Below are 23,967 nucleotides of genomic sequence, written 5' to 3'. Positions count from 1 at the left end.
GAAGCCCACTGAGAGTAAAAACTACCCCAAAACCTCTAAATACTCTACTATACCTGCCACTGCGAAGGTGGCAGAGGTGAAAACTACCCCTCCATTGGATCTGGAGACAGGGGGGCCTAAAAATACTCCTTCTGCCAACAAGCATAATGAAAGGCAGAGAAGACCCAGAGGCAGAATCGTAGTCAGAGGTGTACCAGAATGGTGACCTATCTGACCCTGCCACCTTTGTAAGCCTGAGATACAAGGGTAAAAATCCAACTCTGGGGCATGTATACACTCCCCCGGCACAGAAAGGGTGCCAACCAGGTAAGTACTGCCCTGGGAAACTTCCCTCAAAACTTCCCTCAGGAAAGAAGTATTACTCCACCTACCAACCTGAACTGTTTCCCCAGGTAGCCCCAGAACCAGAACTTCCAGAATAACCCTCTCTCCCTGCTTCTGGGAAAATAGACCCCTTAACCCAGGAGACACAGGATGGAAAATTATGGGGAAAACTTCCATAACCCAAACTACTCTGGGAGAAGGGACATTTATACACTCTGGACATAGCAGAGGTATGACCAGAGACCTCCTTACAACTCAGAACAAGTTTCTGAACTGGATCAATAGGTCCAGCAACTGACCAACAATGTGGGATGCATGCTGAGGGCTCAGTCGAACACTCAACTTGAACCTGCTTCCCAGAACACCCGAATACCCACGTCTGATGCCGCAGGGGGGAAATGATGGGAGGAAACATCTGACAAATTACAGGTTCAGGAGGAGGGTGCCTGGGTGGAGAGGAGAAGCCAAGCCCTAGTGGATGCTTCCTTTCTCACCCAGAGACAACCCCTAAAAACCTCTCTGCCTGCAAGTGTTTCTTCTACCCCTGAAGAGTTAGAACCAAAATAACAAAGGGAAGGTAGGAGAACCCAAAGAAGAACGCACGTTGTGGAGCAGTTTAAGATTATACACTTTGAAAGAGAAGAGTCCCTGGAGGACTCAGGTAAACAGACTTTCTCTTTCAGGAACAGGAATCTCTCCCAAAGAAAAATGGGTCCTAAAAGACCCTGAATGGGACAGAGTAAGTATGGAGACCAGCGCAGACAGATTTGAAACTGAGGAGGTGTCCCTTCACCAAAAACGTTCTGAGAACTACCCCTAGGTAAAGGTGAACAGCAAAGAATCAGGGCATAAAGAGAATTCCACGGATCCACCCATTGTTAGTGGAAGCATTTTATGTAACGGTTCCCAATCTCCAACACAGAAAACTGCCCAAAATCACAGTGTCGGAGTACCATATTGAGAAAATGGCCACTGGGCAGGCATATAACTTACACTTTCTTTGTACCCTGAAGGAGAAAGAAGGCTGGTTCTATGCACCAGTCAGGGTGCAGGGTCCGTGTGAATTATCAGCTCTGGTGGACACTGGATCCCAAGCCACCCTCCTGTACAAAAAGGCATTTGACCAATTGAACTCAAAATGGAGGAAGGACCATCAAATTCCCCTCATACCACTTCCCTGTCAACTCCAACATTTTGTGGGAATGGAATTTCCAGTGAAGGGCGGCAGATCTTTAAATAAAAATTGGGCAACATCAAGTTAAACATCCAGTGATAGTCGTGACTCCAGGGGGCACACATTGTTTATTGGAGAATGATCTCCTGAGGAGGTTATCACCTCTGATCAACTGTGTAAACAAGGTCCTCTGGACCCAGACTAAGCAGCCTATACAATTAAAAATTAGTACCAATTGTGTAAGATGGAATGGTACCTGTCATTTAATTGAACAATGTTCTGAGAATGTAGAATTCCATTTCCAAAATAACCAGGTCCCAGACATCACTGTCATTTCTGTAGGAGAACAAACTGGTGATGGGAATCTTCCTCCCAGTTTCAAGTGGCAATCCACACTGGAAGGGAACACCCTAAAATGTTACACCTGTCCACAATCAGAAGAAACATTGAGTCCTGTCGAACCAGACAAGAAAGGACCTGCTCAAAGTCTGACGGACATTCAGAAAAAGGACAAACAGTTGTTTTTCCCCATTCAGTTAATAGAGGGGAGGAGCCGGTGCTCACCAGAGTATGCCTGAATAATGGATGGAGCTTCATCAGCAAATAATTATTCAGGAAACTCCCAAAAGATCAGACCATTTGCACAATTAAATTGATTGACAGATGGGAAATAAGTGTGGAAACCCCAAATTTCAAACATCCCATGCCTAGCAGGTGTATGCTAAGAATTTCAATTGGCAACAAAAGCATAGAGCATAATTGTTGGGTCATGAGAGATGTCCCTTCCACCTTCTATTTGGGCAGTGACATTCTCAACCAATTCACAATCAATTTGTACCTAATTGATAATAAAGCCTGGTCACGGCTGGGGGGTAACCCCATGGTCTCTGACAACACCAAAAAAGCCTTCTGATCAGCTCAATTGCTGCCTTACGCCTTTGAACTTTAAGTCTGAGAAGATGTTACCATCCCATGACAGGTATGACAATACACTATTCCCTTCAAAATTAAGCGAGGACAGAACCTCAAATATCAGGACGCCTATATAAATCTAAATTCCCATCTCCAACAACAAGTTTTGTATTTAAATCCGACACCTCTAGTAGACATAGAACACAACACCATTCGAATATTGGTGGATAACAGGGACCCTTGGAGTAATACTTTGGGCGCAAACACCTTTGTTGGAATGGTGGATGATGACCAACATTATCCTATTGATTTGGGCAATGAAACCATGGGACAAATACCAAATGACTATTTTGACATCAGCAACAGTATTACACCAGAAAAGATTTTTACTAGGTAAAGGCGCAATTACTTTTTGTACTCTTCCTACCCCTACAGGGGGGGAAGAGGTGACCTTTGACATCAGAAGGGAAGTTGTAGTGTTCTGAGTAAAGGACCACTTCCTTGAATCCCTAGAACCTGTTGTCCCAGTCAACACCATCAAAAGAGATCTCTCTACCCAACTGGAGGATACCGCAAAATTGCAAAACCTGAGGTCTTTCCAGGTTTCTAGCAGATGGTCAAGGAAAGGATCAATCTTGCTGATGCTTGTGAGATTGTGGAGCAAAGACAAAATCTAAAACAGGTCTTTCTGGAATTCCAAGATATCTTTTCAGTGGATTCATATGACTGTGGACGCACATCCATTAATTCAACCACCATACCCACGGACCTCGAGATGACTCCAGCATTTGTGAAACAATACTGGTTACCACTCTCGTCCATGGAGTCACTCACAGAGATTATTTAGAAATTAGAATCCTGTGGGATAACTCATCCTATCCACAGTACCTTCAACAACCCAGTTCTGGGGATATTCAAACCAAATGGCCAATGGAGACTATGTGCAGACATGAGGGAATTGAAGAAACGGGTCCACATGTCAAGATGGCCACTTTGCTACATCAAGCAAGGGCTGGTGGAGATCCAAGTGTTGAAGGTGTACACCACCAGTGACCTGACCAACAGTTACTGGAAAGTGCCTGTGACTAGGCAAGATCAGTACAAGCGTGTCTTTACCCTCAGTGACAGAGGTACATGTGTACTCGAACCCCCTTTGGATATATAAACTCCGGCAATGAGTTTAATATCTTTCTACATAAAGCCATGCCCGACTTCTGCAAAAGGGAAACCTGGCCTAGGTGGATGATGTTCTGATCAAGAGCCCAACTGTGAGGAACATATAGCAGAAATCTGCTATGTTGTGGCCCAGTTGCAGAAAGCCAGAACAAAACTGTCCTTTTAGAAAGCACAGTGGTGTAAGACCTGAGTGAACTTCTAAGGGCGCAAGATCTCCCCTGAAAGTCTTAATCCTCAGGTGAAGAAGGTGGAAGCCCTATTGAAATTAGAAGACGGTACTATCCTGCGAGAGTTAAGAAACCTTCTTGGACTCACTAATTACAATCGGAAGTTCATTGAAGACTACGTGGAGGTCACTTGACCCTTCATCCATTTATTAAAGGCCGGAAGTGAGATCCGGAACAAGCTGACACAGTTAAATAACTGAAAAGAAGCCTTTACCAGGCTCCTTGTTTGGCTTACCCCATAAAGAACAATGATATTTTCTTGGAGACAGGGTTCGCAGGTACTTGCCTAACAGCGGTGTTGTATCAAAAACACAACAAGGTCAACAAAGTCATCTCATACACGAGCAAGACCTTGTCCTCTGCAGAGGAAAAAACTGTGCGGGCATTAAGAAATTACTGCCCAGTCATCCCAGGCAGAGCACATCATTGTCGAGATTCCTCACCAAAGCCTGCGATTTTTTCCAAAGTTACAGAATCTGGGTGGGGAATGTATTAATTCCAGAATTATTTCCTGGATTCTGTCCCTGGAAGGCTTTCCTGTGGAGGTCAGATATGGCCAAAATAAGAAGAGCCCCCTCGCACAAGGGTTGGGTGGCTTGCGTGATTGCGCTCAAGAAAACTATCTCGGTGACGAAATTTTAAGGACCAACAACAACATGGAGGCATCCATAACTTCCCACACAAGGTCTATGAAGAAGACACATGTCAGGGGATATCCACAGTTTATTTGGACGGGTGTTCCTACCATGTTGACAGCAATGGGGAATAATAAGTGGTGGCTGGCATTGGGAATGCCTGGGTGAATGATATCCCGGTGTTGGTGATAATCAATCTTCTCCAATCTCTCAGACATGTGGAGTTCCTCAGAGCTCCTGTCTGTCGCCGCTGCTCTTCAATCTTTACATCCTTCCCCTTCTTGACCTGTTGTACAAATTAGGAGTGCAATATACAAACTACGCTGGTGACACTCAGGTAGTCATACAGTTGAGTGGCTCATATAACAGTGATATGGAAACCATCAACAAAATATATAAAGCCATGCAAGATTGGATGGCCTGCAATTCTCTTGCCCTGAACGATAAAAAGACCAAACTCCTTATCGTGGCATCTAAAAACATGGGCAAAACTTGATTCCAACTATGCCAGTTTCTATATTGCCGACAATACCATTATCGTCCAAAAGAAAGTCAAGACCTTAGGAGTTGTTCTTGATGAAGAACTCTCCTTGAAATCCCATGTTTCCAGCATTAAATCTAGCTGTGGTCTTATAAACAATAGAATAGGATACATTTGACCATTCTTATCGGGAGAGAACTGTGCTCTCTTGTCCACTGCACTGATAAATTCAAGATTGGACTATTGTAACAGCCTCTTGGCAGGCACCACAGCCTCCAACATCCAATCTCTCCAAGTGGCTCAGAATAATACTGTGCGTAACATCTTCAATCAGTCTCGTCGTACACATATCTCTACCTTCAGGAAAAACCTCCACTGGCTTCCCATCAAACATCGCATAACACACAAAATGCTTACCACGACCCACAAATGCCTCAGTCTAAGTAGTCCCACTTATCTGTCATCCCGTATTAGCACCAAACCTAATGTGAGGAACCTTCGCTCTTCCTCTGTGATCATTCTCAAACATCCTAAATTCAGGACAGACAAATTTGGAGGTACTACTCTTGATGCTCAGGGTCCCCTTCTTTGGAACACACTTCCAGCTCGAATACGGCAGATCCAGAGCTACACCGTGTTCAAACGTGCCATAAAAACCCACTTCTTCAACTTGGAATAACCCTCTGACTCTTCTCTCCTTCTGCTTCATTTGCCTGTTTGTCTTTGTCTTTGTCTTGTTCTATGTGCGCCCTGAGGCCCGCGGGCATGTTGGCGCGTTACAAATGTCCCTGGCTAGCACATGCCCGGAATGCAGAGCGGAGGTCTGAAAACAGGGGCTACAATTAAGAGGAGCTGAAATGTGAAGGAAATACAACAAATGGATGCCTTTCAGATCAAAATGGTGGCCCTCTTCAGATAAGACACAGGCCCTGTGACATCACAGGACCAGCCCAGTCATTATCTACAGTGGGGGATCACTGTGTAGCAAATGCATCCCCCATTTACGATATATAGCCACCAACTTCCAACAGCAAAATTTCAAACACAAAGAGACTAATAAAGATGCTGATTACAGGCTGGCCCAGAGAGACAAATGACCTGGAGGCAGGAGAGCTAACGGGTGTACCACACCCTCAGGGGCCATAACTGTAACCCTAGAATCTCTTGTTCTCCTTGCACTAACCAGAGCCGTGCTGCCCTGGCTGCACTTACTCAGAGCGTTGCTGCCCTGTTTTCCCCTTCCCGCTCCCTTGCACTTCCCATCTCCCTTTCCCCTTGCATTTCTTGTTCTCGCACTTGCACATTCTGAATGACACAAGGCCTAGTAAGATTGTTTGTCTTGTCCTCCCTCTGTCTTCCCTCCCTTGTCTTCTCGCATCTAGATACACTTGTGTACAGGCGCGTTATAAATGACTAATCCTATCATATCATACATAACTAGTTTTTGCCAAACATTTGACGTGAGAACAAATGGCGATTACAAATGGGAATTGCCATGTGTCTGCTCCAGACTCCTAAACCAAACCTTAGAGATGTGTTGTAGTTGGGGGGAGAGAGAAGGGTAACTATCCAATCCTATTTGGATGAACTCTTGCACGGTACTCCCCAAGATTGTAAACTTGATGGTGTCATCCGCTCTATATAAAGTGGATGAACCATGAAAAAGGAGAGAGCTGCTGAAACTTACTATCTAACAGCTGCAAGATATCACTAAAGGAGATTGCTGAGATTGAATCTGGGTGGAGCTGTCTATTTTTGGGAAGGCCTAAATGCTGGCTGGGTCCTATGGTGGCGTGCTGGGGGCCATCTTTGACAGTGGAGTGACCAGACCCCTGCATATCCTCTAAGAGGGTCCTGAAATGCAGCTGGTTTTCCTGAACTTTAAACAGAGGCTTTCTGTATAAGTAGAACTGAGCCCTGGGAAGTCAAAAGGTGGGGAGTATGCTTGCCTTAAATCATTTCCCTTTATAGTGGGTAGGGTGCAAAACTGTGTAGACCCTTAGCCTAATTAACTAAAAATCTTAATTCAATGAATTCCCCTTGGCGGTACACCACAGGGTGATTTTTGTTAAAATTCAAAATTAACAAAGCTCATTCCTGGTGTGCGCTGAAAACTATACTCTGTAATTTATTAGGGTCAACCTATTTGTCCTGTTGGCCCTGACTTCTTTAGGAATAGGGGTATCTTTGTTCCTAAACTAAAAAATCCCCAAACTGACAGATTCCCCAACACAGGTCTTTAAGTGGAGAGGGGACTGAAATTCCAAAATTCGCCAATCATCCCAATGTGTGCTGTCCAGCTTCCCCAACACAGGCTTTTAAGTGCAGGGAGGCAGGCAGGGTCTGAAACAAAAATTCGCAAATCATCCCCATTTTTGCTGTCCAGCTTCCACAACACAGGTCTTTAAGTGGAGGGGGGTCTGAAATCCTAAATTCTTCAATCAGTCTATGTTTTCTGTCAGACTTCCCCAACACAGACTGTGTGGGGGGTTTCTGAAAAACAAACTGCTAAATCACCCTGGGTTCATTTTAAAGCAAATGTGCGGGTGAAATAATAATTGCCATATGCATTTGCAAAAATGTGTACAACTAAACTGCTAGCCTTTTAAGCGTGCAGGAAAATCGAAATTGCTCAGCATTGCTTACGTAATTGTTTTCTTTTTGTTTATTGATCCGTTTATCATTTTTTATGTGAAATTTTTAGAAAGAAAAGTATTGTTATTTTTTTAATTTGTAACATGTAGTTTGTATACAAGCTTTAATTACAAAACACATTTGTTATTTGTGTTTGTCCTAACCCATTGGTGTGATTCACTTGAGTAGCAAGAGATTACATGTAAGCCACAAAGATGGTGGCATAAGTAGTTTAGTGTGATTTTTATTTCCTAGAATTCAAATAAATATAAATACAAATACAAATACATTTCCTATACCCAGCTTGGTTCTTGGCTCACTGTGGGCATGAGGGGGGGGGGTGATTTGTGTGACTCTATATGAGTCTTCAGTAAGGCCAGCGCTACAAAAAGTACGCAAGTTTTGCAGGGCTCCTTCATTGGAGGTGGGAAGGAACTCTCTAGGTTAAGGGTACTCTCAATATAACGCGACAGCGTTCAGATCGCTACTTGCACATAGGGTTACTTTGCAGTCAGAATTTCATGAATACGCCCAGAGCGCAAGGAATCATATGCACGTTGGGAGGTGCAAAGTGGTTTCAGTGCGAGGGATTTTACGGGATATATAAGCATTTCCTATGAATCGGGCTCAAAGTGTGCAATCAGAAGCATACCTCAAGGATACTAAACCGCACCAGTTGAAACTGCTTTGTCCGAGTAACATATTTTTTTTCCACTGATGCCCTTTTGTTGCGGCAAATGAAGCTGATTTGTCCCAGTTGTAGGTGAGTGGGGGGCACCCATCATTTCCCAATGGGCCCCTGAGCATCTTCAGCCGGCCCTGAATGTCTAAACTGGCCTAGGATACAGGAATCACAGTACTGGGAGAATTGGTGATTTGTCAAGACCAGAGATAGATTGGGAACCAAAAGTGTGCCTGTAAATATTTTTCAAAGAGGCCCCATATTCCACTGTGTGAAGAAGCTGAACCCCTGTAAGTGGGGTTTGGAGGGTTCTCATACAATACAATTTAAAAAAGGACCAAATAGTCCATTTTAAATCATATTTGTCCTTATAGACATTAACAGAAAATTGTCATAAAACATTATTTGAGAGTGAGGAACAACATATGGCATGAATTATAACAAATTCTTCACAAAAGAGGACCATTGCACAGAGGCCTGTCAGGACATCTCCAGGATTCCCTGTAGGTCAGCCCAGCACTTGTCAAGACCCTCTTCTTCAAAGAGCACCTTCTTCCCATAAGATATAACCCCCCCCAAACCCACCTGGCCCAGTATACTTCCTGAGGACCTCCCTTCACAGCCTGCTTCAGTCACACCCAACCGCTCAACACCATTACATTCTCTCTACTACTAACAGTAGATGTCAACTATTCCCTCCTGCCCTAAATGATATGTGGGTAAATGCTGTTGTAAGGAACCTGTGTCCATCTAATACAGGGATTTGCAACCAGTGGCTTATCAGATCAGACGTTTTTAACTAAGACTCCCAAACTCCCTCACTATTCTCTATGCTGGCTAGAGCTGATGGATGCTGCAGTCCAACACATTTGTAGAGCCAAAGGTTGCATGCCCCTAAGGTGACTTATGGCTCTAACCCCGACCAATGTAAAGCGCTCTGTTGCTTCCCAGAGCTGAGGTTGCGCCCAATACTTTCCTTTTCCAGTAGAAGAACTTGAGGGAGCAGCATCATGGAACACCCGTGTCATCTGCACAGTGTTGCCCTTATATTCCCACCCTTTCCTTTAATTCTTCCAGAGAAGAACCTCAGTTTGCAGCATTGACAACTGCAGCTATGGAAACAGTCTTGCCATTGGATTGGCACTTCATGTTATAACAAGGGTTAGATCTAGCAGACCATGGTCAAAAGTCACATTGACCATAAACTATCGGCCAGCATTCGTTTGTAATGGAAACGAAGGCAGTTCCAGGAAGGCTGCAAGTCTCTTCTGAGTTTCAGAGACACAACTGTGAAAGAATACACTTATTTTTAACACGTAATTTTGCTGTCACCCGCCCAGCTGAGGTATTTATGCACAAGAATTTCTGGTGGCCCTCGATGTCTTTCTCTCGTGCCATTCCCTGCTCCCGGGGACCAGGTGCGTTTCTTTTTTTCTTGTATTGACATACTTATTGACATATAACTACACATTACATCGAAAAATGTTTTCATGCGATGCTTAAGAGTCCGAGATGTGGATATATAGGGGCCAAGTGAGCTCATACCATGCTTGGCTCATTCAGCCAGTTATGAATGTTTAGCCATTAAAAGTTTGCATTCTGGGGAGAAGGTTCTATGTTGCAATCTCTTAGGGTGCTTCCTGCATTATTATTAACTATTTATTATTATTATTATTATTATAATATTATTATTATTAATAATAATAATACCCTAGGTAATAGTTCTTAGTATTTCAACCTCAGAAGTATAAAGTGCTTACTATACCTGTTGGGGTTCGAACTTCCAGAGCACATGGTGGTCCCATCTTAGAAATGAGCACTAAACTCTTGAGCTATCCTCGCTGATATGGTCTCTTTTTTGGGTTTGTTTTGTTACTTCCTATGTGAGAAAGGCGGAAAAACAACAGACTCCCTCCAGCTTATTCTCTGTGTAGAAATGCACTCATGACTCAGTAGAGGAAGGATTTTTGAGCACATGTTTTTGTTAAAAGCCGTTATTAGAAAATGACTGTTATTAGTCGTGAAGGCCCAAATTTGTAACCGGAAAAGTGAAACTACAAATCACAGAATGCAATGCGCTCTTAGCTTGGAAGCCTGGATTGTCTGCAGGTGCCACACATGGCATGGGATATGGACCCATTGATATTTTGTGGGGGGAATAAGTAGTCTAAGGCATGAATGTAAGTCCCTACTGCTTAAAAGGAAAGGCTGTACATAACCAGTCTATCTAGAAGGCCTTGCAGACGTCTGCAATATCACAGAATAACGAGGAGTCCTAACGGCTACTTAACACGAATATTAAGCTAGAAACTGATTCTGTTCAAAATAGCATCTCCTCTGAAGCATGGTCCAAGCAGTTCCAACCCCTCTACTCACAAGGCTGCCCCTAAGTGCTTCAATCATCTCCGTCAGACTCTTTAAGTGAAGCGTGCAGTACTTGAACAGCAAAGTCGCAGAGCCCTAGGCCCTGATTTTGTTCCGTCGGATTTGTTCAAAAATGAACCTGGTATTTAGATCCCCGCTCTTACCAAGTTTTTAAATGTCGTGTATTTATCCAGAACACGCCTCCCCAAAGTTGGAGGGAGGCGATCATCATTCCCATTCATAAGAAAGGAGATAAGGATCAACCATCCAACTGTAGACCAATTTTGGTGATCAATTCCCTGGCAAAAATCTACTCCAGGATCATCCTACATCACCTGGAGGACTGGGCTGCTGATTTAAACATCCTCTCCCATGCCCAGGCGGGTTTTAGACCAGAGGTTTCAACAATAGATCAAATGATGAGGTTGGATCTAATACTGCAAAAATATGTGCGGTTGAACACTCAGAACATATATCTGGCGTGTGTAGACTTCCAAACCACATTTGACACTGTCCCGAGAAAGCTTTTATGGGAAAGTCTGTGTGTTGTCCCACTACTATGTTTGCTGTATGTTTACAGAATACCGCCAGCATTGCACGAAGTGGCTGAAGATGCTACCAGCTAGGGTAGTCAAAAATGGAGCTTGCTACTATTTTCAGATGACGCAGTCTTCTTGGCTAAAACACTGGCCGGGCTACAACCCCAACTTTGCATGTTTGAAGCATTATGTAACATCGAAGGCCTGCGTATCAACCAAGCTAAAACCAAGGCTATGATATGTGCCGCAGCACGGCGTGCTTCCAAGCAACTGAACATTCTATTTCATTAACCATCTATTGGAAACTGTTGACTCGTTTAGCTATCTGGGGTTGACTCTGTGATATAATTTGAAACGGGATAAACAAATTGAGAAGAGCACCATGAACAGCAGGCAGCATTGTGGTGCGATTGTTGGGTTTGCATCCCACCTTGGAAGAAAGGCAGTTTCAGTTCTCCTTAAGAGGTATAAAGTCCAGGCTATTCCAGATGTGCTATATGGTGCTGAATTGTGGGGCCATACTCCTTGCCCCACAAGCCAAATATCAAGAATACATGTTTAAAGTGCCTCCTCTGCCTACCTTTGAGTCCTCCTTCTGCTCTGGTGGCTCTCAGGGTTGGATTAACCTTGACACTTAAAATATGACACTATGTTACCACCTGCGTTATGTTGGCTGCAAATGTGGAACTCAGAGGCATTTGCACTTTAATAGGGAAGGCATGGGGGAGGTGTGGCAGAGACTGGGAGGCAAACTGCTGAAGTGGTTTAGGCATGTCACGACTATGCTAATAAACATTGGTCTGGAAGACTAGTGGGAAGATCCCACCAAGCTGGGTATCAAGTATAAAATTAGTACCAGGAATCTTTTCTAAGATTGGGTCCTTGAAAATACTATTGATACATGCTACAAAGGTAAATTGGCAGCTAATTATATTGCAGCAAAGTCAAATTTCAGCATAGTACCTTACCTCGATTACCAAATGTGCCCTCAGGCGAAAAACTATTTTCCTCAAGTTTCGCCTAGGCATTCTACCGCTTGCCCATTTCACAGCCAAATGGGACATGAATCCAGCATCCTTGTGCCCTTTCTGTCCCTTCATGACAGAGGATGAACTGCACTTTATTTTGAACTGCCCTCCTTATATCTGTGAGAGGGACACATATCTCAGACCTGTGGGGTCTCAGTTGCACTTAAGGACAATCTGTGCCGCTCTTGCTGTAGTTAAATCATGTTTCATATCCGCAGATTGTGTGGTGGTTCCCTTTTTTTTATCTCGCTTTTAAGAAAAGAAGGGTTTTGTTTAATAAAGATGGACTGAAGTCAGACACTTTGGTTTTTATTGGGCATAGGAAATAAGAATGTGCACACCTGGAACGTTTTTTATTTTTTTATTTGAGATTGATTGTTTTAGTGTTTTTTAATCTTCCACGCATTAAATACAAGCATTACATCAATACAAGAGTTAAAAGCCTTATCACAGCAATATCAACATCTGTTTCACTGATAGTTGTGCAGGAACCCACAAGCGGGTGTGATATGGAGGAGTTACGACACAGCCGTGTGGAAACAACAGAAAGTGGACTGCACATTAAATTGTAAAGTACGCACTGAAAAGTTTAAATCAATATGATGAGAGTCATGAAAGAAGTTGTCGGTGCCCACACCAATAAGGGCAAACAACACAGGGCCCACCCTGAAACTACAACATGAGATGTACAACACTATACGTGTAGGAATTATATTGCACCAGGATTTAAAATGCAATGTTTCAATGAAACTGATTTATCCTAAGATAAGTCAATTGCTTTCACAAATGTTATATTGAACACTAATTGGGATTGGTCTCATGGTGAGTGCAACACCAATATGGGCCATTTCTTGTAGCGCTGTGCCGCCCAGGTGTGTTTAGTGGGCGCCTCACGTTGGCACTCCCCACCTAACCTGAGACCGGGTGAGCTGCCTCCCCCTGTTTCCACCCATAGTTGCTATTGGATTCCTTGTAAATGGCCCCTCCCCCTTGTTAGAGCCCGGCTCCTGGGTATCTCTCTTTCCCTCCTGTGAACTTTCGCCATGACTTGTAAACTGCGCCCCTACTTCCCGAAGCTAGGTCTGCGCTCAATAAATACCCTGATAATAATAACGGGCAAGGCACAAATCCAGCTGTGCCCATCTGCAGATAGGGTGCACGTGATGGAAGCTACCGCTTTCAGAATCCTCCTATCCTAAAAACATTTTCTATCCTAACTTCTTTTCCAACTCCCACCTTTTCAAACTTTGAACCATGTAAGGTGCCTTGAGACCCTCTCAGTAGGACTAGCGCTAAACAAAAAATGAAAATAAAATAAAGCGATGCTGGGTTGATATGTGCACGTCATACAACCGCCAGGGAGTTGAACAGCAGCTAAGCGTGCGCACAGCTGCACGTCCTGCTAACTGACGAGCGTACATTGTAAGCGAGCTTAATCTTTCCTTAGAAAAGTGGCCAAACGGAGAAAAAAAAATCATTAAAATAACCATTGAGACTGGGAGCATTGCCGCGGATGGGGGACGAGTGCGCGTGCCTGTCACGAAATGGGCTTTCGATACCGTCCGCGCCTGTCATTTAAAATCACATGCGGCTGCATCCAGGTTTGGTTTTAAATGTCCTCGCCAGAGGTGGTGCCAGCAGCTTTGTTCCAGAATAGAGAGGGCTCGAGCCCTGCAGTATTGAGGAGCACCACGTGTGGAGCGAGGTGCAGCAGGTGTTGAGTGGTACAATGAGCCGAGGTTGCCCCTTGCCATTGCAGCAGCATGGAGCGACTGGAGTGGGGGGACTTCGCAAATAGGCTTCGCGATCGTCTCCGAATGCCCACCTGGACTCCACCCCGGGCACCCCCTAACAACATCACAGAGCAACCCGAGGGAGACGAGCGTCGGGGCTGGGAATCACACTTCCGCGGTGTCATCGGTGTCGGGCGGTGTGTGGTAATTGGACATGCTGTCGGCAGTCAGCCAACGTGGGGGGAGGGGAACCACGCGTGGGGGCGGCGGGAAGGGCGGGCAGGAAGGGGCAGGGGAGCAAACGGGTCGAGCTGGGAAGGTAGAAGTGGGGGCAAGGGCTGTATCAATGTATGGCTGGCTGGCTACAAGAGGGGGATGAACACAGGGGGGAAATGGCAAGATACCTATGGATGGATAAACAGAGGGGGTGGGTGGGGGGGGGCTAGGAGCGGGCAATGCACCAACGTGGGTGGATGAACTATTAGAAGTGGATGAATTCATGGCTGGTGATGGACTAATAGCAGGGGAGGACGGGCCTGAATACATTAGGGATGGCCGGAGAGAGAAACATGTGCACTCACACCATCCCCCAGCAGATTAAAGGGATGCTTGTATGAAAGGTGAGGGAGGATAGCTCAGTGGCAACGTGCTCATCTTGGAAGCAAGACGACACGGAGCAACACGCTTCGATCCCCGGGTCCGCGCTTAGGAACCTCTGGGTATTAAGCGAGTTATAATCATATCATATCAAAGGCAATGGATGAATGAATGAATAGAAGTTGATAGGCGCACAGGCAATGGTGGATGAATGGGTGCACAGGCAGAAGTAGACGGAATGCAGACACTGCATGGCTGTTCGTGTGCAGGTGGGTGGCATGGGGACCCCAGGTCCAGTACTATTTGTTCACCAGAAAAGACTCTTGTGGGGGCGGGGGCCGTATTTCACACTCGGTCTTTCACTTTCCACAGGTAAGTCAAGCCCAGTGTGCTCACTCATTGCTCACTCATGGGGGGGAGGGGGGAGGTTTGAGTGGTACTCCTTGGCCGCATAGTTGTGAGACCCTCCAGCGAATGCTGAGGGAGACCAATGCAAGAGGGTTTCCCATGACTACAGATGCACATTCTCCAGTGCATCACCCCCCCTCCCCCCCCCCCACACACCCATGCAGATATACGTTCAGCTGTTGAAATCTAAACCTTCTTGAAAGATCCTGATGTAGCAGTTCATAGAGCGCGGATGCCCCTTGCAAGGGTCCGCTTGGCTGGACGGCAGCCGCATTTCAGGACCTAGAACAGTTCCCGCGATTCTCAGCTGTCCCTTCTCTCCCTGAACCTGGGCGTCTCACTGGCGATGGCAAAGGGCACAAGTTTCCAGCACCGGGAAGCGGACAGCTGCCTTTAGAAAGAGTTCTCCTGGACTTTGAGGGAGGGCATTGCATGCACGGCACGGCGCGCTCCTAGTGGGACACACAGTGACCCCTTGGTGAAGACCCCCTGATGAGACCCGGGTGCTGTCAGCCCAGGTTTGGCATCTTGAGGAGCCCGAGCCCCCGTGGTTTGGGACTGAGTCAGGAGGGTCCTCTATCGCGGCTGCTGTCTACTGATACCGTGACCATATCTGCTCTGAGTCTGCACCAGGTGGCCCAGACCCTTACCCGATCTGCGCACCCCGGTTCTGTAACGAGTTTGGCTCTGTTCAGGGTGGCACCCTGAGCACTCCTGCCTAGTGGTACCCCGACCCCCACCTCGCCGCGGTGGCTCTCTGCGCCCTCTCACTCTGGCTTGGTTCTGCGCCTGCTGGCACCCGCGCCCGCCCCCAGTGCCCGCTTACCTGAGCCACCACATGTAGTTGTGGTCGTAAGGAAAGAAGCTGTTGGGGTCGTCGCAGCAGTACTTGTTGTCGCGGAAGCCGCAGCAGTAAACGGCCCCGGCCTCGCTGTCGGCGGGAGCCCGGGGGCAGATGAAGGCGCCCACCAGCACCTTCTCCGCGTTGGTATAACTCGTGCACTCGGCGCTCATGGTGCCCGGCGGGGCTCTGCCGGGGGCGTGCAGGGGCTGTAGTCAGCAGGCATGCAGCGACCTCGCCTCCAAACTTCAGGACTCACAGGACCGGACCCTCTTGACAGTGCTCCCCGGGAGGCCTGGCGGTGTGAAGACACACACGCGTGCACACGGGAGGTCAGAGGAGGGGTGTGACCCTGGCGTCCACTGCGGCTCACTGTGCATGCAGTTCACCCGAGCTGCTCCCCTGGTGGCAGTCCCGCCTGCACCGCGCGCAGCCGCCCACTAACCGGCTGTGGACGCACGGCGGAGTTTCACTAAGTGCTGTGCACGTGGCCATGAACGGAGACCCGGCAGAAGTCAGTGGACGTGTCACTCCCGGTGGCAGTCATTGCAGCCTGTACACCTGACCACTACACAGCCATAGACGGACAGCGGAGTTTCACTGAGAGAGTGCAGGTGATGTCAGGGGAGCCGTCAGATCCTGGCAGCTTCAGGGAACAGTGTTCAGGTGTCCAGGCGTCCAACACGGGAGATATTAGGGGCAGTCGGATGCTCCTGGCAGCTTGAGACTGGACATGTGAGGGGAAGCCGGCTGCTGCTGCTTGCAGCTTGAGTGGCGGGTGTGCACGTGTCCAGGCACAGAAGCACAGGAGATATAAGAGTGAGCCGGCTGCTGCTGCTGGCAGTCGGAGTGGCGGGCGTGCAGGTGTCCTGGCACAGATACACGGGAGACACCAGAGGTGCCAACTTCCCCAGCCACCTGCTAGGGCCAGTCAAGGCTGTGTAGGTGTCCAGGCGCAGCCACACAGCACAGGGAGACGCCGCTTCTGGTAGCTTCACCGGAGGCTCGGCAGCAGTTGCCCAGCCACAGAAGCACCGCAGCTTCAGAGACAGCCGAGGCTCCTGGCAGCTTCCCCGAGGGACACAGCAGAGTCCAAAACTAGCCGCTGAGCCTGTTAGCTTCAATGGGGGCGGGGTGGGGAGGGGCGCGGGAGCCAGCCACAGTAGCACGTGTCAGGCAGCACCGTCGGCTCCTAGGTGGTTTGCTGAGGGTGCGCAGGTGTCAAGTCACGCGGCAGTGTTCAGGGAGAGCGCGCGGCACATGGGGCGCTCACTTAGGATTGCCCCTGCTGGTGTCCACTCAGGAGGAGTGTGGCAAGTGCGTGTGCCAGCCACTGGCAGGCTGCAGAGTTTAGGGGGCACCTGCTCCCTGATAGTTGATCAGGTACAGCCCGCTCCCCGTGGGAGGCGGAGGTACATGACGAGACGAGGCGGAGGCAGCCTGCTGCACCGCGAGCCCCCGTGCCTCCCCTCCCCCGAGGACGTCGGCTCCTTCCCCGCAACTTCGGGGGCCGACCTTTTGCGATACTGGAGCATTGGCATTCAAGCCCCCCTCCCACCCCCACCCAGCAGCAATGTCCGCTCACTGATCGCCATAGGAAGTGCTCTCAAATTAGTTAGTGAGAAAACAGAATCAGCACGGATGTGTGTTACCCCACATTATGCACAGATAGTGTATAATATCAGCAGTTCAGGCCCCACCAATCAGCATTAAACAGCCAGCTGAAGCAGGCTTCTCATCACATTCTCCTCATTTCACTCTTTGTGTCAGTCGCCTACATCTCACATCTCCCGCCTTTTCCAGTACACCGCTCGCTTTCCTCTCCACTACACACTCATCTGCCTCCATTCTCTTTTCCGCCCCCACCCCTCTACACCACGTCCTCAACCTATGCCTCTCCCACCTCCCTATAGAACCCATTTACCAGCATGAACATTCTGCCCAGTCAGCAGTTTCTCTTCATTACACAGCCTGGCCGCCACAATCTATCAGCCCGTGTCCCCAAAGGCGAGAAATACCAGCCAGAGTCAGGGGAGAGCTACTGCGCAGCCTCCGATTCCAGAATTCCCCACAGGGTGTAGGTATCATGTTAGCCCCCACCGACCTGACAAATTTCTAGAACACCCAGGCTTTCAGTAAACAATTTTAATTAAACTTCATTTTAAAAACATTAATAAAATATATATATTTTTATCTGTGTTATGGTTTAACAAGAAAAGGGTAGTACCTGGGAACCTCAGGTAAGCAGACAGCTCGCAGGAACCACTCTGGGCCTCATCACGAGTTGGGCGGTAACGCTGGCGCTATCTGCCCTACCGCCAAACCCACCGGCGCTATTAGCGCAGGATCACGGGTTTGGCGGATTTGCAAATACCCATTCCCCATTGAGCCCATTCGGGAATGCCCCATTCCCCATTGGGCTCAATGGGGAAATTTCGCGCTCATACCGCTGGAGGATTTCCCGCCGGCGGTATGGGTGCGAATTTTCAGTGGATTTCCCCCCATCTCAGAGCTGGGGAGAAATCCGCCGAAGCCCTGTTTTGGCGGACCCTTAAATCCAGCGGAAACAGCGCTACTGCCAGATTTAAGGGTTACCGCCAAACTCGTGATGAGGCCGAGAGTCAGGTAAGTACACACTGGAAGTGTACTTTAGTGCTTAGAACTCAGGCAGGAAGGTTACAGGGGAGAGATGGGGTTAGTCATCTCTCTAGCCCAGGTTCCAAACTCAAAGTCCTCCACCAACACTCATCCTCAGAATCCCCCTGACACAGCATTCTACATTCCCTCTGGCATTCCAAAATAGCTGACCCACACAAACAGCTAGGAATCATTAACCCAGCACACACCCATGCAAGGTAAACATGCCAGACACCACACACCTCCCTTCCCAAAGAAACAGAAGAGCAAGCCTAACGCACGGCACAACCAACCACTCAGGATCAAACACTGCAACCAGTCATACAATACAGGTTAATAACTGCTGAACCCATATCCATGCAAATTGTATGGGCTGAACCCTTACCCTCACCAGTAACAAGCAGTAAAAAATGTTATGGCAAAGTAAGCGATGGCTAAACTGGCTGCATCAAAATGGCAGTCTAGCCACATAATGACACCTCAAGTCCGCTCTGCCCAAAAATACCATGAAAATATGCCATGTCACTTTAAGGAAATGTGAACAATGTTGCAGTGCTCTCCAGGCCCCCACAGCACCTCACACATATGCATTCACCCACCCATCCACGTTCTATCAAATTCACTCACATGCGCACCCAACATTTTTGCACTGCATTCTGCACATGGGTACCCACCAAGCATCATCACACGCAACCATATTCATAACCTTTCACCCACCAGTCACTCATTCAGACTGCATACGCCACACAGGCACCCAACCAGAACATTCACACAAACACACACATAATCACATTCATACCCATTTCCCACCAGTCACTCACCCATGCACCTTCTCTCACATGATCAGTCGATAGTCACACTGCATTCTCTACACATGCACCCACCCAGAACATGCACACACAATGATTTATCATTCACAAAAAAGACACACACTCACACCCATAAATCCACACACCAGTCACTCCTGGCCCCCGGCTTCTGACCTCCACACAGATGGATCATATCATATGCTCCTAATGCATAAACTGTATTGTAATGACTAACTGTACCAACCAAAATATCAGCTCTATGCCTTGTGGAATTCATAATGTACCACTGAATGCCTCTATTCCTGTAACTAAGCTCTTGCAAGTAACAGCGCCTCAATGCGCGCTATATAAAAATAAATAAATAAATAAATAAATAAATGGAACCAGGAAGTTGGAAGAGCTCCCTTGTTCCTATTTGGCGTAGCACAGGAGAGCCGGAAGCAGAGCACCATTTCCTACATCGGCAACTACCGCAGTCAATTCCAGCCCAGCCCTCACCCGTATTTTAGTCAGGGTGAGGGCTGAGATGGAGCCCCACAAAGACATGGGGGGGGGACTGTGGAGGCCACTGCTACACCAATGGGTAGAACATGTGGATGCGCGCCCAGTGGGTCGACGGGAAGTGAGTAAAGGGATGTGGAAGGTCTGTTTCAGCAATGGGGATTACAATACGTAATGTAGATATTACCCAGCAACATGGCCTCCCTAGTCACATTCTTCATATGATTGAGGATATTTCAAAGATAGGCAAATGAGCGGTCCACCAAATGTAACACAGCCACACAGAGGTACAATACAACATCTTTATTTGGTGACCAGGTGCTCATTGTTAACCACGCCTAGCATAGGAGAAACCACATGTTTGTAATGAATTACAAAGGTAGAGGGATAAGGCCATGTGGTGCCCTACACATATCTTCAAATGGAATGCCCATGCTTCAACCAAGAATGCTGCTCTCCCCTTTGTAGACCTGCCATTAATACATTAATAATCAGAGGGAGAAAAGTTACCTTGAACTCATAGGCCTTTGAAATCACCTCTTGAAACCAACAGCGGAGAGAGTATATCTCAGCTTTAGGGCCCTTCCATGTCCCACCATAGGTAACAAATAGACTGGATCAGACCCTAAAGCATCACTATTCTACAGGTAAACCAGCATGTCTGCCCGGCATCCAAAAGGGCCATCTATCCTCATCTTAGGTTCTGGCCTTTCCAGAGACCCGAGGGCGAACAACATTAGCATCTAGATGAAACATTGTTGGGAGAAACCCCATAACTGGTCTAAAGATTAGATCCCCAGGCACAACTCAAAGGTCTGGTTCTCTGCAGCACAGAGCTCATAGGTCTCCCAGCCAGATGCAATTCGAGAGGAGGTTGCTATCAGAAACAGAGTTTTAATGGAAATCCTTTCTAGGTGCACTTACCCCAAGGGATCATGGGGGCCGCAGAAGAGACTTAAGCACACGTGGAAGGTCCCCCAGAGATACCTGCCTTTTCCATACACAATTACGAAGAATTAACCATCAAATAGGTTTGAGCACCAGATCATCTAGGGCAGCCAAATCTCTCAAAGGGTTTTCAAAAAAGCCTTTAAGCACTGGTCACTCCCTACACTTCATCTTGATGAATCATAAGAACACCAGCTCTGTGCCTCATTGCAATATATTACAAGTTTGCTTTCTATGGAGCACCACTTACATTTATATGAACAGATCACTAAAACCCACCTTATTTGCCACTGCCATGTCCTGGTGACAGACAGTCACACATGGGCAAGTTAACATTTTCTGCATTCGTGGCACAAGAAAAAACAGACATAACAGCTCAGGTGGTGATTCCTATGCCCACTCGAGAAGAATGCACTCAAAGAAATTAAGGCAATTACATGGAATGGCTGACAACGCTCTCCCATGTAATCACATTAGCACTGCCTCTCTCCATTCATATTTGATTCTTTATGTTTTCAATAATATTATTTCTCAAATGAAGAAAGTAGTAAATATTTTTTTTTTATTTACTTGATTTAATCGGATTAGCGGTTTTTACAAGATTGTCAATAGTAACAAAATTCATACATTCTAAATTTCATAGATCTACAGTTCTGTAAACAAAGTCCTTTATCAGTTGGAGATCGACACCTTAAGTCACTCGATGTTTGTTAAGACGTTTTTCATTATTTGGCCGTCGCTATTACCCATTTGGTCTTGTCTCCACTGATAAGTCTCTCCCACCACAAGGTTTTTTCGAAAATAAAAGAAGAAGTAAAAAGCGGCCTCAAGTAACTCACTCTTGTGTTCTCCGTACAAGGGCATGTCAGCAGTAAATGTCTTATATTTTCGATCTGCTCTTTGTTCTCACAAAAATGACACTTATTTGAATTTGACAAAATTTCATTGGTTTCCAAAAGGTTGAGATGTGCTCTTAAAAAGATGTTTCCAAAAGGTTTGTTTGAAAACATTTTCAGAAATTCCTAAGTACAATTTAGTTTCCTTGTCTGACTCGGCAAATGGGATGACAGTTTGTATTTCGCCCCTGTATCTAAGGTAAGAATCCAATTTACTTCTTCCATTTGCCTTTTTACTTTCATTGGGTTCTCAATCAGTTTTTTTTCAAAACTTTGTATTTTCGCCAGCTGGTTCTTTGTTTCTAGCTTCCACTAGTTAAGCATCTGAGAACGACCTCCCATAGTTTCTTGTTGGATCATGTTGAATACATGCAGATGATTTTCCAACAACGTTCTATAGAGCATCATAATGTTTCGCTCCACCGTTGATTGCAATGACAGGAGGCTTAGTTCTTGTTTGATCAGGATCGTGGGAGTTGATTTAGGCAAACAGAGCCCAGATCTCCAGACGTAGCCTTCCAGTAAAGTCCATATTTTTTTCGGAATATTTGGCATCGCTTCAGCTCCGTATGTTGTTGCCGGAACAAATTTTGCTTGTAGAAGCTGATGACTGGAAGTAGAGAAATGCGACCACATTTTTTATCCACAGCTCTAGCTTGAACAGCTTTTTTGTGTTTTCCTGGAGAACGTCTTGCATAGATGCTTCTTCTGATTTTGTACTGTCGAGAGTCACTCCAAGGTACTTAAAGTTAGTCACCTTTTCTATTTTGGATCCCTCAAGGAACCATTTGAATTTTTCGACTTTTGTGCAAGGTTTTTGCAGAGACATGATTTTGGTCTTCCCCTTGTTGATCTCTAGGTTGTTAGTGTGGATACATTTAACCAAGTTGTCCAATTGTCACTGAAGACCAATAGAGGTGTAGTCTATTAAAATCATGTCAACAGCATACAGTAAGCATGTTGTTTGCGTTTGACCCAGTGTTGGTGGAAAAGATCTCACACTTCCCTCTGTGTCCGTGAAGTCTCCCAAGTATGCTAAGAAGAGTGCAGGGACAAGAGGACAACCTTGTTTGACTCCTCTTGTTGTAGCTATCTCTTTGGACAGCAGCCCTTGCTGGCTCAGGCGTACACTTATTCTGGTGTTCATATGAAGAGCTCTAATCGGGTTTAAGATTTCCAAGGGACACTTCCAAGATGTTAATTTTCCCAAGAGTTTTTCTTGATTGTCCCGGTCAAATGCTTGAGCCAGGTCAATGAACGCAAGGAAAACCCTGGGACCCCCTTCCAAGGTTCTATTTTTAAGGATGCTCAAGAGCATGATGTTGACCGCGGTTCCAATGTTTTTCATGAATCCCAGTTGAAGAGGATCGGCACAGGGCGCTTTACTTGCCCATGAATGAAAACGGGACAGTAGAAGTGAACCAAAGACCTTTCCAATAACATCTAATAGTGTAATTGGACGATCATTTCTCAGGTGTTCTTTGTTACCTTTTTGAAAATTGGAACCACTATAGATGAGGTCCAAGATGATTGTATCAACTTTGACACAGTACACTTGTCAAAGACGGCTCTTATGAAAGGCGCCCATTCCTCTGGATGGCTTTTTCGATCAATGTTAGTTATCCCATCTGGGCCTGGAGCTCTTGATGGTTTTAGCTTTTGGGTCACATCTTCAATTAATTCTCTGTTGCCCAGTTTGGCCCACGGGGTGTTAGACTCACTTTGCATCCGCACCATAATAGTTGGTACTCGATGGAATGCGGTACTCCACCCAAGTTGTTTCGCCAATGCTGTTTAACAGGGCATCTTCCACTGGAGTTTCGACAGATCTTATGAGAGACCACAATTCTCGTGGATTGTTCGCGCACACCTTCCTCAGCATCTCCTCCGAGTCCTATTGGTACATGATGAGGCAGTGACTTTTAACCCAAGACTTGTATTTCTTTGTAGCATCGTGCAACTTGTCTCTGTTTGTTTGGTTATTTAAACCATGTACTTGTCTTTTTAGTGCACGTTTTTTTTCTACCAAGATTTTATCAAAGGTGTGATTTTTAGGTTTTATTAAGGCTCGTTCTTTGTTCGCCTTGATCTTGTAAGTGATGAGCAAGGGTTGGTAATCAATAGTAGTTAGATTCCTACTAAGGTTGTTGACCCCTTTTGGATTGTTATAGTTTTTAGTGAGTTCTAAGATGTTTCTCGCAATCAACTTCAAGTGAATACCTTGGATGTTGCTTTCCAGTTGCATGTTCATTTTTGGGTTTTGTAGAAAAGATGATGACCATGAAATGGACAATAGGTTATGGTCGCTAGATTCGGTCTTCATAACCTCAAACGAAGTTACCAAGGAAGTGATAGCTCTGGATGCGAAGATGTAATCAATTGTCACATTGGACTTGTCTCTTTTCAATGTTGGTATACGCG

The 23,967-nt window shown here is 46.3% G+C and overlaps 1 protein-coding gene across 1 annotated transcript in view; it reads right to left on the bottom strand.

The window, feature by feature from the left end:
- The window catches only part of SHISAL2A (shisa like 2A), a 371,409-nt gene extending 354,267 nt beyond the window's left edge, over nucleotides 1–17,142 (bottom strand). Inside the window, exon 1 of the mRNA XM_069642182.1 lies at nucleotides 15,741–17,142. Coding sequence (XP_069498283.1) covers nucleotides 15,741–15,928 — 188 coding nt within the window. The 5' untranslated portion in view covers nucleotides 15,929–17,142. The remainder of the gene's footprint in view (nucleotides 1–15,740) is intronic.
- Between the last annotated feature and the right edge of the window lie 6,825 nt (nucleotides 17,143–23,967).

Source organism: Ambystoma mexicanum, chromosome 1q (assembly GCF_040938575.1).
Source record: "Ambystoma mexicanum isolate Mex_15411 chromosome 1q, UKY_AmexF1_1, whole genome shotgun sequence".
Classification (NCBI taxonomy): Eukaryota; Metazoa; Chordata; class Amphibia; order Caudata; family Ambystomatidae; genus Ambystoma; species Ambystoma mexicanum.
This window is presented reverse-complemented; position numbering and strand designations above follow the sequence as displayed.